At 39.6% G+C, this 16,374-nt stretch overlaps 1 protein-coding gene across 5 annotated transcripts in view; it reads right to left on the minus strand.

Annotated features, from left to right (window-relative positions):
* TTC17 (tetratricopeptide repeat domain 17) overlaps positions 1-16,374 on the minus strand; it is a 119,213-nt gene that overhangs the window by 33,508 nt on the left and 69,331 nt on the right. For 3 of the 5 annotated variants that reach the window (XM_046015143.1, XM_046015142.1, XM_046015145.1), the window contains 2 exons: positions 11,307-11,477; positions 584-843 (listed from right to left, as the gene is read on the minus strand). In XM_046015143.1, the coding sequence (XP_045871099.1) occupies positions 584-843; positions 11,307-11,477 (431 nt within the window). The remainder of the gene's footprint in view (positions 1-583; positions 844-11,306; positions 11,478-16,374) is intronic. The other 2 variants (XM_046015146.1, XM_046015144.1) reach the window with 1 other exon arrangement.

A 16,374-nucleotide genomic window follows, 5' to 3' on the forward strand; every position in this document is an offset into this window, starting at 1 on the left:
CTGGGATCGAGCCCCACATCGGGCTCTCTGCTCGGCAGGAAGCCTGCTTCCTCCTCTCTCTCTGCCTACTTGTGATCTCTGTCTGTCAAATAAATGGATCAAATCTTAAAAAAAAAAAAAAAAAAAAGATTCTCTCCCTTCCTCTGTCCCTCACCACCTCCTCCCCACTCCACCCCTGACTTGAGCTCTCTTTTTCTAAAAACAAAAGTGTAACCAGTCCTATTCTAGAGTTCTGTTTCATTCGTACAGGTCTAAATGAAAAACGTTTAGTAAAATGAACACATAGCCTAGTCCTGAAGGGTGTATAGAGGAAACTGAAAATGAAGATGTCTGAGCTGGGCAGTTGCAGGCACGCAGGCTGGACAGCCTCCCACTTCATCTGCCTCCTGGAAGAGCTAGCGATACAGACGGAAGTAAAGGGAAATGTTCCTCAGTACAAAGCCCATTCGAGGGCTGACGGGAAGGTGGAGTAAAGTGGTGCCACACCCACAAGAGAGGCATCACACTCTGTGAACTTGGAAGACCCCACCCCCACCAAGACCTGGGCTATGGGTTGGTGTGAACGGACTTGGCAAACTCTCACCCATTCTGTGGCTTCATCATCTTCACTTCTGCAGTCTCCGTAGCAAGAGCTTCTGGCCACTCCATCCTGGGGACCCTTCTTCAGCACTCGTATCCCCTGCAAGTCCAGACGCCGCCCTTTCATCTCCAGGGCTCCCCCAAAGCCTTCCAGGGGCCAGGCCTGTTGAAATTCGTCCACCAAAGCCAGTATCTCTTCAGACATTTTTGTTTCATCTGAGTTCTCCATCTCATCGGAACCATTGCTCTCCTCAACCACTGTACCTGAAATTTGAGTGCCCGCATGTCATTAAAGATTTCGTAGTAAAGATCTGAATGACTCCGACCTTGCTGTCTGAGCAGCTTTGGCTGTGCTTGGAGCAAATTCGATAACCACCCATAAAAATGCTACTCATCATCCTCAAAATGCACAATAAAACATCTTCTTTGCTGTGTAGCTTTGTCAAAAACTTGGATAAGGACAATAGTAGGAGCAAGGTGGCAGGCAGGCACTGATTACTATATCACTAGTGAGCAGGGGAATGGCTATTTTATAGACATATTACTGAAGAAAAAAAGACCCACTTTCTTTAAATATAAGACACAGATGGCAAAGGTGAAGTTTATTATGATGTTATTTATTGAATATGTGAGATCCTTGAAGTTTTATTCAAATAGCATATGAAATATCATGGCCGCATGTCCAGGCCATACAGTCTAACTACCTTACCTGAACAATGACTTGTTTAATGGGTAATTACCCTAATTCTACATTTAGGCTCCTATTTTCACTAATGGCTGGTGTAAAAGAAATGGTGATGGGAGTAGTGTAATATTTTCCTAAAATGGTTATCAAGACATTATTTGTTATGTTGCTCAAGTTTCTTATGTAAAGACTTCCAAGGATGTTTCCCAGTACAATGGCCTAGAAAAATTCTTTCTCTTGAGAAGTCAGTGTTTCTACTGTTATACATTAAAGGTTATATAACCCTACATGTTCCCTTCTATGCCTAGATAATTAGAACATTTAAGGCAAAAATTTGTCTGTATTTCTTAACAGAATGCTTTCCTTTCTTAAAAAAAAAAAAACAACTTTATTACTTAACTTTTGCTATTTTGAATTAATGGTTGAATCTTATAGTGTGTGCTCATGAAAGTCATCTCCAATACTTCCTGGATGTTTAGATAGGGTACAAAAACAAATAAAATGGAATACTTCCTTTTGTAATATGCGACTACTGAACAACCTGAGAGCTTGGGGTTGATTGCTCAGAAGATGCCAGTCTACATTATCCTAGTTAAGTCTTCCCAATAACCTTCAGTTGGTAATTTTGGTTTGTTCAGTGATTTAAAACATGGTACTAATAAGGCCAAGATCAGGAATCTCACTTCCGTATTGACCAGATCCATAACCATAGTGAGTATGAACTCACTTTAGAAATGCACAGTATTAGTCTCTGGGGAGGCATGGGGTGAGAAAAGTGGCTGTCCACCATGGCTTAAAACACCGTAAAGCTTTGATTCCTACACCCAGAGTGTCTCTCTTGGCTCTGGTGACATCTCTATCTTCCATCCCACTTTCTATTCCAGAAAGTGGGAAGGTCTGTTGTCAGGCTGGGAGTACCACTAGAAATCTGTTATTCTTTCTTGAAAGAACTATAAGCCTCCTCCATTTGATAACAAGTGACTTTGAAATGTACTGTAGTCCTTTCAAGTAAGTTTCTTTTGGGTTTTTTTAACCAGTCTGCTGGGTTTTTTTCTGCTTATTATTATCATTATCACTAAGGAAGTTCTAAGATAAGCATAAAGTAAAATAGGGGTTTACAAGGGCATTTTCTTTAGAATATTCAGATAAAGATGGTTATTGCCTAAATTATGTGGCAAATAGTATATCTGATTTTGTTTCTATCTTGTTTACTACTATATCCTGAATGTCCAACATTGTATGTGACACTTAAGAGGCACGGTTGTAGAATGAGTTAATGAACTGGGGAATATTTTGGTTTGTGAGGTTCTTGAGGATCTGCTGCTTCAGCTGTTGCCTTGTCCTGTCTTGAATAAAGATTCAAGACTTTATAAACTCTAAGGTTGTCATGTGTTAAAAGTAAGCATCATGTCCTTAACATAATGTCTGGCATACTATATGATTTACTAATTTTTCAGTAGCTAACTCAGGGAAAAATACCTGGACAGGGTTGCTAGGGGGGCCCCAAAAAGCAACTTAATTAGCAGAACTATCTGCCACCTGACTTGTAGCAACAGAGTTCTAAGTATTTCTTTCTTTCTTTCTTTGTTTTTTTTTTTTTAAAGATTTTATTTATTTGACACAGAGAGAGAGGTCACAAGCAGGCAGAGAGACAGGCCGAGGGGGAGGGGGAAGCAGGCTCCCCACCGAACAGACAGCCCAATGCGGGGTTCTATCCTAGGACCCTGAGATCATGACCTGAGCCAAAGGCAGAGGCTTAACCCACTGAGCCACCCAGGCGCCCCAGAGTTCTAAGTACTTCTCATGTTATTTTAGCTTCCTGTCCTTTCTTCTCCTATGGGCACCATGGGATTTCCTGCACCTAGTCCTGAGACAGGAAAGGGGTTTTGATATATTTGGCGGCAGCCAAGAGTACGGGCTTAAAGAAAAGTGGCTTTTGGCCAAAGGTAGACTGCAGGTAACTCATTCCCCAGGGTATAGTTAGAGCCGCATGCATATGGATGTGGTGTTTGGAAACCTTATTTCCATTCAGTAACTACAACTATTCTAAATAAATAAAGCTGTTCAGTTGCAAAGAGTTCTGCAAGCCCAGTTCCAAAGGTTAATGCTCCCCTATGCCCAGACCATATGGAAATATATATATCATTACTGAAAAGTTCTTAGAGAAAGGGCCTTTCATTGGCGGAAACTGGTATTCCAATCAAGAGAGACTATGGAACTTGCTGTAGGCTTTTGCTGCTGGCAGCCACTAGTCCTTTCACAGACTGTAGGGGTTGGGGTAGTAGCAATTCCTAAAGAACAACACTAGATAAAGGTTAGAAATGGAGAGATCATTAATATGCTATGAGTCAGAAACAATAAACCAATCTTTATTGATTTAGAACCTACTATGTGCCTATTTCATGCTATGAGCCATATAGGTGGGAACAAAAAGAATCTGAGGAATTAAACACAGTCCAATAGCATGGGGCTAGGGTTGCCGACCCCCACACAGCTGAAAATTCATATATAGCTTTTCTTTCTCCAAAAACTTAGCTACTAATAGCCTCCTGCTGACTGGAAGCCTTACCGATAATATAAACAGTCGATTAACATGTATTTTGTATGTTATAGGTATTATATACTGTATTCTTATAATAAAGGCAGCTAAAATGCGTTGTTAGAACATAAGAGAACATAAGAACATAAGAGAAGATAAAATACTATACTATATTTATCAAAAAAATCTGCACATAGGTGGATGTATGCAGTTCAAACCTGTATTGTTCAAGGTTCAACTGTATAATCAGGTTGGAGACACTAAACTATATACATAAAATAATCAGAGCATAATTACATTTAAACACTTTTTTTCCTAGAGGAAAAGCATAATTGAGTGTGGTCACAACATGCTTCCTAGAGGAAGGCAGATTCCTGAGGCAGGGTTCGGACAGGCGGAGGGCCAGGGAGGGCCGAGAGGGAGGAGCTTGAAAGTATATACTCTCACACCCACATCTATACACACTGATGTAGACATAGGGAAGGCAGTATGTGAAGGCACTACTCATTTCACGTGAACTAGAACAAAGAATGCATACAGATGTATCAGCAAACAAGATACTTAGGGATGGCTGGTGACACTGAGGACGTCTGGGAAAGTCGGGAGGAAGATTCATTGTAAAGGGAGCCTCCTGTTTGCTAAACAGAAGAATAACAAGATGAGAGCCATAATGTGGCCTATGCAGGCCAGAGTGGTAAACCAGCTGGCCTACTCAGAGGTGGAGATGGAAGACAGGGGACAGAGACCGGTTAGAAAGGTATTTCAACAATCTCTCTACAGTTCTTTAAAGAGAAGCTGGCCTAGGGTGAAGACTGCAAAAGAGGAATTCTGAAAAGGGAGGAGAAAAAGGTACATGAAGAAATTTCAGTGGACAAAAATAAAATTTGGTGGTTAAATGGATAAAATGGCAAAGAACAGGGTAAGTTCAAAGATAATTTCAAGATTTCAAAGCCTAATGTGAAACGGGAAATATATGAAGTTTTAGAATCTGTGAAAGTGAAAACAATGCTAGGTAAAAAGATTATGGAATTAGGAGAGGGCAATAGGACTTATCATGTTGGGATTTCAGACACTTACTCACTAACTCATTTAAGCATTTGTTGCCTGTGTCCAAAAATGTGCTGAGGGCTCATAATTGAACCACACATGGAGTTTACGGTCTAGGTTAGGATGGATGGAAGAACATATCTCCAGGCACTGTCTAATTCTGGAAATACAGAATTCAGATTTGGAGAGGTCTGGATCACAAAAGGTTTTAAATTACACTTGAAGCAAGAAGAAAAAGTAAAATATTAGGATTGCTACTTGTGGGACCAATGGTATAATATAAGCTAAAAATAGATAAACTGAGATCCGTATCTCTATTATTTTATCTTCTTTAACATGTACCATTTTCACACTGGAAAAAGGAGAATAAATATTATGAAGTGAAGAGACTGTGAGCACCCACAGTGAGGCTTAGATGAGTTCATGTTTTTTCACTTGGATGAAGCCTATCTCAGGTACTAGGAAAACTTATAGCTGAGTTTGAGCCATGTCAGGTAGTCTGTCAAAAATCACAGCGACTAGGGGTGCCTGGGTAGCTCAGTTGGTTAAGAGTCTACCTTCAACTCAGGTCATGATCTCAAGGTCCTGGGATCAAGGACCCTGCCCAGCTGGGAGCCTGCTTCTTCTCCCTCTGCCCCTCCCCCTGCTTGTGCTTGCACATGCGCTGTCTCTCTCAAATAAATAAATAAATAAAATCTTAAAAAAAAAAAAATCACAAGAACTAGGAGAAGTGTTGAGAGACCAAGAGAAGTACAGGTTGTCCTCAAAAAGGAAAAAAAAAAAAAGAAAGAAAGAAAGGAAAAGAGAAGAAGACGGGGAGGAGGAAGGAGAAGGAAAAAAAGTCCTGCATAATCTTGCAATGTTCCAGACACACCTGGAGATTCATGGGTAAGTCTGGGCACCGAAGTTTAAGGGATTTTCAAAACAGAGCACATTGATAGAAACGTGACTTGGTGAAAGTGCCCAAAACCACATTAAATGAAGGACTGAGGAAACCAAGGTGACCCCTTGGAAGGAACAGTAGTGACATAGAACACACACACAAAAATCAGGCTTAAAAAATATCTTGCTAGAAATATTTTTTTCTTCCTTTTTAAAACATTTTATTTTTTGACAGAGTGAGAGAGCAAGAGAGAGTGTGAGTGTGGGGGGAGGGGCAGAGGGAGACGGAGAGAGTTCCAAGCAGACTCCAGGCTGAGTGTGGAGACTGATGTGGGGCTCAATCTTACAATCCTGAGATTGGGGCCCGAGATCATGACCTGAGCAGAAATCAAGAGTCAGACGCTTAACTGACCGACCGAAAGATTTTTTTTTTTTAATTCTAGAAAGATTACTTCGAGATTGGTGAAGGTACTAAGAGCTGTAACTGGAGTTGTTCTAAGAAACAAGGACATTTAGCTAAGGAAGCAAAACCATGGGGGTAGGGTAGGTGGGAGAAGTGTCATCTTCAAATGTGATATTAATGAGAGACAAGACTGACTTCGTTAGCTTCAGAGGGTAGGACCGGAGATGAGAAGTCACATTTTAGCTCAGTATTAGGGAAGAGTTTTAAACAGTCAGAAATGGAATGAGCTACCAAGGGAGACTGAGCTCCCTGGCCTGGAGCAGAAGCAGAAGCCACACAATGACTTATTGAGGATGCTCCTGAGAGGGAGGGGGACACCAGAGGATGAGTAAAAGAAAGTGACTCTATTGGCTAAGAAACAGGATTAATAATCTTGGAAGAGAGATTTTATCAAGAAGAGTTTTAGGAAGCAGAGAATGAAATGAAAGGTGAGTTCTACCTTCAAAACAAAGCAGACTGACAGCAAAAAGAGGTGAAGATCACACACTCGAAGAGACGACCAGCAAAAAGTCCTTCCTTCAAAATTTGACTCATGACATCTCCAGAAAGTCTTCCATGATTAAGATCAATAGGCTTGAGTACTAGAATGTGGTTTCTGAAGGCAAGCAGGGCACATTCTACTCTGAGGATGATACTACAGAGATATATCTCCCTCTGGCTCGTAAAATAAAAAGAAAATACTGCGGATTTAGACAAATTTGGTTTCATACAAAGACTCCACCACCATAGGACCTTTGGCAATTCTGTCTTGAGTTCTAGTATTCTTAGAATTCAATACTAGAATTCTAGTATTGAGTTCTAGTATTTACTTTAAAAGGTAAATCTGGTTTAAAACTTTTAAGTCTGGTTTTGAAGTCAAGTAGACTTCCTTAAGATTTCACGAGTGAACAATGGCATATTTAAAGTCAGTAATTGCAAAGCACAAAAGACTTAAATGAAAAGTCAGACTAAGGTAGGTAGGGAAACTGACTTTTCAGAAAAAAACAACAAATCATCAAATTTTCATTTGCACCCCTAGCTGGGTCACCAGATAAATGGGTCAGTACAGCAAGAGAAAACTGACTTTCAAGAAGATAACCCAAAAAAGCAAACAGGTAATCTTTCCTCTAACTCTTGTGGAAATGTCAAGGTTCCCTTTAACTGAACAGATGTTTATTGAGTAGATACTGTGTGTAGTATTTGGGAGGACTCTGGCTCACAAGCAGCCTCTAAATCTGGAAGCAGTAGAGTCACGCCCATGTGTGCAGAAGTGAACACTGACTGAGCTCCAACTGTGTACCCGGCTCTAAAAGAAATGTTTCATTTAAATACTCATCGCCTGAGGGATTTCGTTTGTTTATTTTTAAAATTAATGAAGTAAGGGAAGCTCAGAAAGAATAAGTAACTTGCCCAAGATTTAACAACTAGTTGGTGTTGGTGAAAGGACATGGTAGCAAGATCTCTAACTACAAAGCCTATGTTCTTCCTTCTACGTCTAAGATTTACTGGGGAGGATTTTTGTACTAGATGATGAGGTATTAAAATAGTGGTTTTCATATGTTAAACAGTGAAACAATTTTTACCAATCCTTAGCAAAATGAAAAACATAAAAAGGATATGTTTATAAAATTATAATACACACATTAAACACATATCCAGATACAAATTTTTGGAGTAAGGTTGCTGACTGTCCATTTTTGAAAAAGACTTGACCTTTATTGTCAGATTGTCTTTGTACTTTTTGATATTAAAATTTTCTTTGCTTTTATAAAATAATGGTAACAGCAGATGCTAGTTTTCTTTAAAAATAACCTTACTAATTAAAAAATAAAGTTCTAATCCATCAAACCCTCTATTTCTGAGACCTGGAGCCAAGGGGCACAATGCATGGGATGAGTTTTAGTTCTGCTACCTACTGATGATCGTGGGCAAGGAACCCAACTTCTCTGAGTCTCAATTTTCTCATCTATAAGATGGGCTTGATAATAGTATCTATTTCACATGGTTAACACATAATTCATAAGTTTGTAAATTGTAAAGTATCATAGAAAGGTAGTGATTATCATAAGTTATTGGTTATGGGAAAGGGCTTAACTATTTGTATTTCTTTAAATTTTCCTCCAAAAATAGAATTTTCAAAAATTCTTTAATGTCTATACTTGGCTTTTATTATAACATTTTTATTATAACACACTATTTACATTAAAAAATGGAGTTTTTCTCACTCTGATAACCACACTGCAGGAAGCCTCCTGGTATGAACATACTAACATATCATGAATGCTGTCCCTGTGGACTTGTTTGTATCTAGGGAAAAGAAGAAGGTGCTCCCAGACTTCAGACATATGGCAAAGAAAAGTTAGTACTTGAGAGTGAAACCAGTCAGAGTCATCATTATACTATGGACTGAATTAGCAATCTGTAAAGGAATCCACCCTACGAGACAGTCTGCATGATGCTGAAGGGACCTGGAAAAGACCCCATCTCAGCCAGGGCAACCATATTGCCTTTCAGAGATGGATGGAACTCATGGGGAACATGGGACTAGAGAAACTTTAACTTGGTCACTAGGTTATAATCTAGTTCAAACAATGGTATATTATTTGGAAAATGAGACAAACCTCAAGATTCTGGTGGGGTTTTATCCGAATTGTCTGAAGAAAAAAACATTTAATTTGGTAGTCATAAGTATTCTGGTCATGAGGGAGCTGTATTATATTGGAATAGGAACAGTTTGTATAAACTGAATGAAACACCCCGGGGCGCCTGGGTGGCTTGGTGGGTTAAGGCCTCTGCCTTCAGCTGAGGTCATGATCCCGGGGTCCCGGGATCCAACCCCGCATCGGGCTCTCTGCTCAGCGGGGAGCCTGCTTCCCCGCTCTCTGTCTCTGCCTGCCTCTCTCTGCCTACCTGTGATCTCTGTCAAATAAATAAATAAAAGTCTTAAAAACAAACAAACAAACAAAAAAAAACAAAACCCAAAAAACCACCCCTTATCATTACTCAGTTTCATTTGTGGTGATTCTGAGTTTATCAAGCAACCTCATGATGTCCACTTGGTTGTGTGGGTACCTGATGCCAGGTAGGGACAAGAGGCTGCCAGGCACTAGAGAGGAGTAGTTCCCTCATAAATGAATAAACTGCCTATCCAGTTTAAGAATCCATCTCCTTTGAAATGGTAAATGGAAATTAGTTTTCTTAAAGCCCAATGATTTCTGACAGAACTGATGAAACTAATTTTCTAAACCTGCAAAGGTGAAGGTCAAAACTTCCCCTCTGAGGCTTAGCTTGCTTCTCTTGGACATCATTTTTTAATATACACTACTACTTAGAAGGAAACACAGATTTTGTAATTGCTAAATATGCTAATCCAACCCACACAGGAAGACAAATGCCACAACTCATTACTTTAACGAATATTTACTGTACACAGAAATGAAGTTATATAGGACATGATATATAAGAAGTTCACAGTCAGATGGGAAATAAGACATGTAAGCGTTCACATTGTATGAAATGTGCCTTCACAGAAAGTGGGAAATGAGACAGTGTATGGAGCAACTAAATGTCTGGAGACCTTTGTGACTCCTTCACAGAGGAAGTGACATTTAAGCTGAATCTTGGAGGTGCGTAGGAGTCGTCCACATAAAGCAAAAAGTACGCAGGGGCCATTCCCAGCCTGTGCAGACATGGAGGCTCCAACAGCATGACATGGAGGGAAATGGTGCAAGGTTTACACATCCTGCTATGTAGAATACTGGTAGATGGTGCACTTGGAGACAAAACTAAGGGTCAAACTGCCACGTATCCTATACTATGATACTGGGCTCTTCCTATAGGTAACAGAGAGCCATGGAAAATTTTAAACATAGGCAACTTACCTGATCAGATCTGATTTTAGAAACAACTCTTCAGACACAAAATATACTGGTAATAGGGGTTGCTTCTGCTTTTAAAATTTTGTACCTTTTACATGTATTACCTCTCTCCTACAAACACACACACACTCTCTCTCTCCTTCTCCCCATACACACAGAAGTAAAGGACTAGATATTGGGAATTCAATTATGAAGCTACTGCAACTGCCCAAGCAGAAATGAAGAAAGTCCGAATTCAGACAGTGACAGAAGGAAACAGATGAAGAGATGAACGGATGCAACAGATCTTGGATACAGTGGTGACTGGGGGAATTGTGATGCCATCAACAAACAGCAGGGACACAGGAATTAGAAGCAGTTCAAGTAAAATGAAGTGAAAATGAGGACAAGTTCAATTTTGGATATGTGAAATTTGAAGTGCCTATGGCACATTGAGATAGAGACTACTAGAAAAGTGGAAATAAGATCTAGTGTTGTAGAGAATGTGCTAGCTGAAAAGACAGATTTGGAGTCACTGTTATACTCAAAAGTATTTGAGACACAAAGAGATAAAACACAGTAAAAAGAGGGACAAGGAAAAAAAGACCAAGGTCAAGATCCTGGGTAACCCAACAAATAAGAGGCAAGGTAAAGAATAAGTGAAAGAAACGGAAAAACCTGTCTGAAGATAGGAAGAGAGCCAAGAGCAAGTGATACCCCAGAAGCCAAGAGGAGAAGAAGAGAGTTTCAAGGAGTGGGGAGTTGTTCATAGATCCAAACACAGCAAAGTGGTTAGGAAGGATGAGTACTACAAAGTCATTCATTTTAGCAATTATGCATTGACTGATAATGTCAATAACTGTTCAGTACAGCATAGTTCAAAGTGTGGTCATGGAATGGACCTTTAGGAGAGGGCCTGGTAGGTATATCTATTATTCCAAATCTTTAAATACTACTGGGTTAGTGTAAATATAAGTTATCTTGCTTTTTTCCAATGGCTTGCTCAGTAGACTACTGATATTAAGAAGAAAGACTTGTATATAAATGAATCAAATTTGTCCTAGCAAAGTAAGACATGGAGGCGAAAGAGAAAAAAAAGAAGTGTGAAGAGCTAGGCTGTCTTCTACCTCACACCTACGGGTCACCCTTGTGATTCTACAAATATAATGAGTTGCTGTTAAAAGAAGGAAACTATTTAGAGTAAAGAAAAGCCTAAACTCAAAGCTTGAGAGTTGATTTTACCCCAGAAGCACAGCTCAGGTCAAATCAACTTACTTTCAAGTCTAAGGGCATCTGAATCCCTCCCTGAATTCTCAACAGAGAGTACAGGCTCCTCCTCTGTTCCTGTCTCAGAGGGCTCTTCTTCGGCAGCATCCAGTGACTGTGAGTTGTCAAAATATTTCTGTTTGTCATGGCTGTTGTCCAGGGTTTTCTCATGACAATTACCTCAATGACAAGAGACACAGAGACAGCATATTAGAAACATCTCTCTTAGATAGTCCCAAGGCTCAAGGTCTTCAAGCAGCAGGAAGAGCAAAAAGATGATGGTGTCAGTTTTTCTCCCGCAGGACATACAAAAATCAGTGAGCTGGAGCACCATGAGCCAGATCTTTATTGTGACTCAAGATTTTGCACTGAAGTTCAAGTTTCACCAGCTAGGCCAGCGTAAGAACCAAGTGTTTGGGGGGAAAATTATGACAACAAAGATCAATTCCCAAGATCTCACTGCATTTACAATGACTGTGAAATATTTCTTTGAAAGCCAGAAACATCACAAAAAACTAAGTTTCCTTCTATTTTGTCTTTCAAAGGTGAGAAATGACCAATTAGTACCTGAATAAGTCTGGAGATGGATGAACTATAGCAGAGAAATACAATATCCATTCTCGAATCACAAAATATAATATCCATTCTTGAAGCCTCAAAATGAAAGATACATCAAAAGGCAAAGGATTATAAATTAAAAACCAAGGACTTAAAGAGGGATGGTGGTGGCCGAGAATCCATGTTTAAGACTGCAATATGACAAAGATGTTGATTGTTCTTTTGGAAAACGAATTCTGCTCATGTAAAGATTTACTTTAGTGTAAAATGTCACATCTGGAATGTAATCATTGCATTCTCTGTTACTTTCTGCCATGTATAGGGAGCCCGACCTCTTACTACAGTTTTGCCAGTGAGTTGAAGAGCCTTGACCCTATTAGGGAGTGTGTTTATACGGATAAAGAGCCACTGCCCTGCTCCACCTGATGGCCATTCTCTGGGTAGGGGAATGTGTTACTAGGCTGGTTTGTCTCACCGTGGCAGTGATCTGCCAGGTGAGCAGGACTCCTCTTCCTCTTACATTTGATGTGCACTGTCATGAACCATGTATGTTCAGTGGAAGCCTATACATCTCTCCTCTCACAGGACAATTCTTCCAGTAAGAGTATCTAAGTAACTTCCCTCCTTTACCAGAACCTTCAAACATGCTCTACAGGTTTATTTTTAATAGAAAATTGTCCCAAAGAGATGCATATACCCAATTAAGCTCTCTCTGCAGCAATGGAAGTACAAGAAGTCTCTTTCTGGATCTGAAGATACCCTTTTAGATTGCATCGTTGAAGAAAGCACTTCTCATGCCACTTCTGTTATTGTGCTAAGAAAACATAATGGACTCGAAACCTTTCCCAACTTACGGAGTTTGCAGTAAGGGAACTGCATGCTTAAGGAGTCACTTTTATTTTCCAGTTCAACACTCACACATCAGGCTACCATATTTAATAAGGTTATGTCAGAAACCGATTTTTTTTTGTTTCAAAGGAGCTTTAGCTCTTAAGAAGCTCACAAGCAACTTGGGAAGACAGTAAATAGAAGACAACAAACAATAATGAGGCAGCGTACTGTGCCAACTAGGTGCTTCAGAGAATAAGCTTTGAGCAGGTAAGACTTAATTTTGAGGAAAAGGTAGTACAGGACTTAAAAACAGGGAATTACGAGGAAGGGAGCCAGGATCTCCTGAGTGCTTTGTATTTTTTCTTCTACTTACCCCTCAAAAATGCCTTGTGAAATAACTGATTTTCATTGTACAGATAAGGAAACTGAGTCTCAGTGAAATTAAGTAACTTGCCTAAGGTGAAGCAATAAGTAAGTGGTAGATATGAGATTTCGATCAGTTCTAACCTACTCGAAAGCCTCTTGGCTTTCCAAGAGTCAATGCCACCTCTTTAGCAGAAATGAGAAGGTGGCACCGTACGCAGGAAGGAATTATGTGTTGAGCAAAGCAACAGGCACAGGAGTTCTCATTTGTGTTTGGGAAATGATGAGAACCAGTTTGAGAGATGGAAGGTTGTGTGGTGGGGTGTGTGTGTACACCCATGGAAGGCTGCCAGGAAAGATGCCATGATCAATGACAGTCAGTCTTCAAATCCTAATGTGAGAGAACAGAGGTAGAGGAATCAGTTTCTGCTTCTGTCTTCACCATCGAGTATGTGCAGGTAAGTATGGGGAAGCTGAGCAGAAGAGCATTAAATTAAGTAGTGACAACAAACAATTGTACACACCCAACTAACTAAAACTGACTACGAAGAACATCACAATTCCTAGCGACAACTCTTAACTGGGATATAAATAAGCATGACTATTAAAGACACACAGAAAATAATGATGACAATGATGATGATGATCTTCAACCATACATTATTCCCAGTGACTGTTCTCTGCTTTCAGCTTTGGTGAGTTTGCCTCTAAAGCATTCTGCACCTGGATACAGGCTGAGTGAAACAATGTTACAAAAGCAAAGGACAAACCTTTAACACTGGGACCCAGTAAAATTCTGTTTTCTGCAATGACTTCCTCCTCCAACCTCTGCCTCTCTGATTTTTCTCTCCCACTCTCTTCCCATTATGAAAATTTAATTGGTTTCATCTTTTTAAATGTCTGCAATATTTAAAAATGCCTCATAGGTAATTTATAAGATATGATGTGCATAAGATCCTGAAGCTAAAATTAGTCCTGCATGACCTCAAACCCAGACGCCTTCTTGAAGGAAGCCTTGTGCATTCTAAGAATGCCTTGTCCTCCAACTCAGGAAACTGGGGCCAACATCTCCGAGAGGGAGGGCAGAAGCGGAGATTAGGGAGAATTGGGAATAAAAAGGAATAAGAAGTTTATGTTATAGTATTTGTTCCAAGTAGGCAGAACCAAAATGATCAGGTAAAAGCTATATGCTTTAAGGATTCACTTTCATTTTCAAGTTAGAACTGTTCATATTAATTTTCTTAGGCTGACAGTTAAAGACAGATTGGTTCAGTGTTCTGTTGTGATTTACATAATTATCTAGGCTAATAATAAAAAGCCAAATTGCCTATTTTTTAAATTGCTCCTTCCGGTTGTCTGAAGGAGAACTGAAACACTTCAGAAAGAAGTAAAGTTTCTATTCTTTGCGCTGCAGTATAGGTCTACTCTAGCTCAAAGGGGAACTAAAAAAAGCTGCCTATATGGAAAAATTGTCACTTGTCTTCCCAGCAGAGGTGGAGATGATGTCCTCATTAAAGAAACACAGGAAAATGTTGGCGAAAGAAAAATGGAAAGATACCTAAAAAGTAACAAGTCATCTTCCATGCATATGACTATTATTTTTTGTTGATGCAGCAATGAGGAGATTTTGTGTCTTAGACTAACCTTGTGAGGTACGATTTCTTTCTATCTTTCTTTTTTTCTAAGGAACTACATGATTTAAATGAAATGCTTTGGATAACAAGGTCCCAAGTGAAAAAGGAAGCACTTTTCTGTGCTATACTGCTGTGCTATATACTTGCTTGCAAAGCATTTAGCATCTAATTCAAATCCTGACAGTTCAGTTTTTCTTGGAAGTAGGCAACTACACAGCAATACCAACTAAGCATAAAACTCCAGGTAGGGTATTTCTGATTCTGGAATTGCTATGCGATCTTAGACATATAAACATCCTTTTCTGTGGCTAAAGTATCGTCTGCATAAACTGAATTATTAATAGTAACCTATCCTACAAGGGCGTTCTGGAAAACAACTAAATATTTAATATATTGTGTCAAAGCATTAAGTCTCCTAAGGCAAAGGCACAATTTATCCTGTGGCTAAACAGGTTTTCAGAGTAAATTAAGTTCTCAGGAACGCCTATCATTACTAAGGCTGAGGAAATCTCCTATCTTCTCATAATTCTGTTTACAGAGGGCCCAGAAGAATACTTATTTTCTAGAACTGGCTAACTACTTACTCTTTAAAAAACATGCTTACCTTCTGAATCTTTTAAGTTGGCAAGCCATTCCTGGCTGGGTACTTTTAGGATCCTTTAGGATTAGTTATAACAAAGAAATGCCACAAATAAATTGAGAGGAATCAGCTTTGAAAGAGCCACATAACTAGAGCTAGTCAAGAAGAACTAATAAAGGTTCATGTAGTTCTGTTAGCCTAGAGTATCGTGGCTAAGAGCTCAGTTGAGCCAGCCTAAATGAGTTCCAATCCTGTTTCAACTACTTTCAAGCTGCATACAGCAGGGCAAGTTACTTTTACTCTTTTTGTGTATCAGTTTCTTCATCTGCAAACTGAGCTTCATGGTAGTGCCCACCTCACAGAGTTGCTAAGATTCAATTTAAGAAGTGAGACCACGGCCTAGCACATGCTGAGCTATTACTGTTGTCTCTCTGAAAAGTTGCAAAGGAATAAATTATCCCAACGTCATCTCTTCCACCAAGGCCTTCCAGCTATAGCCCCACTCGATCTCTGCATGAGCCACTGGCTCTAGAAGTCATCAGTGCCTCATTTCAGTGCCAATGTATGTGCGTGCATGCGTGTGTGTGTGTGTGTGTGTGTGTGTGTGTGTGTGTAAGAGATGATGAAGGCCGTACAGAGTTCACTTCTACTGGGCTTTTAGAAGAAAACAGCAACTAATTCAGATTCAACTGCTTGGCATATCTGAATCCTAAAATACTTAGCACATTTAGAAATTTGCCTCAGTCTGCTCTATGTTCTCTGAATTCATGGCCTTACAATATGAAGAGACCACAGATCTGCTGTTCAGCTAAATCAACACTTACCTCTCTGCACCCCACAATGTGTGTTATATTGTGACGTATTAAAGGTTGGCGCGTCTTCTTCCAAATTTTTCTTGCTTGAACATACTTTCCCCCATGCAACAAATAATGTAATACTCCTATGCTTCCTATTATATAATGACTTTTTTCTAAGGCATAAATAACAAACTGATTTATAATAGGAACTAGAATTTGAATTTGAATTTTATGTTGCTGAAGGCAAAGTAACAGATGCTAGAAAAATGGCCTTTCTGAACAGTGAAATATTCTAAAGATATTCTTACTATCCC

The sequence above is a fragment of the Meles meles genome, chromosome 8, assembly GCF_922984935.1.
Source record: "Meles meles chromosome 8, mMelMel3.1 paternal haplotype, whole genome shotgun sequence".
NCBI lineage: Eukaryota > Metazoa > Chordata > Mammalia > Carnivora > Mustelidae > Meles > Meles meles.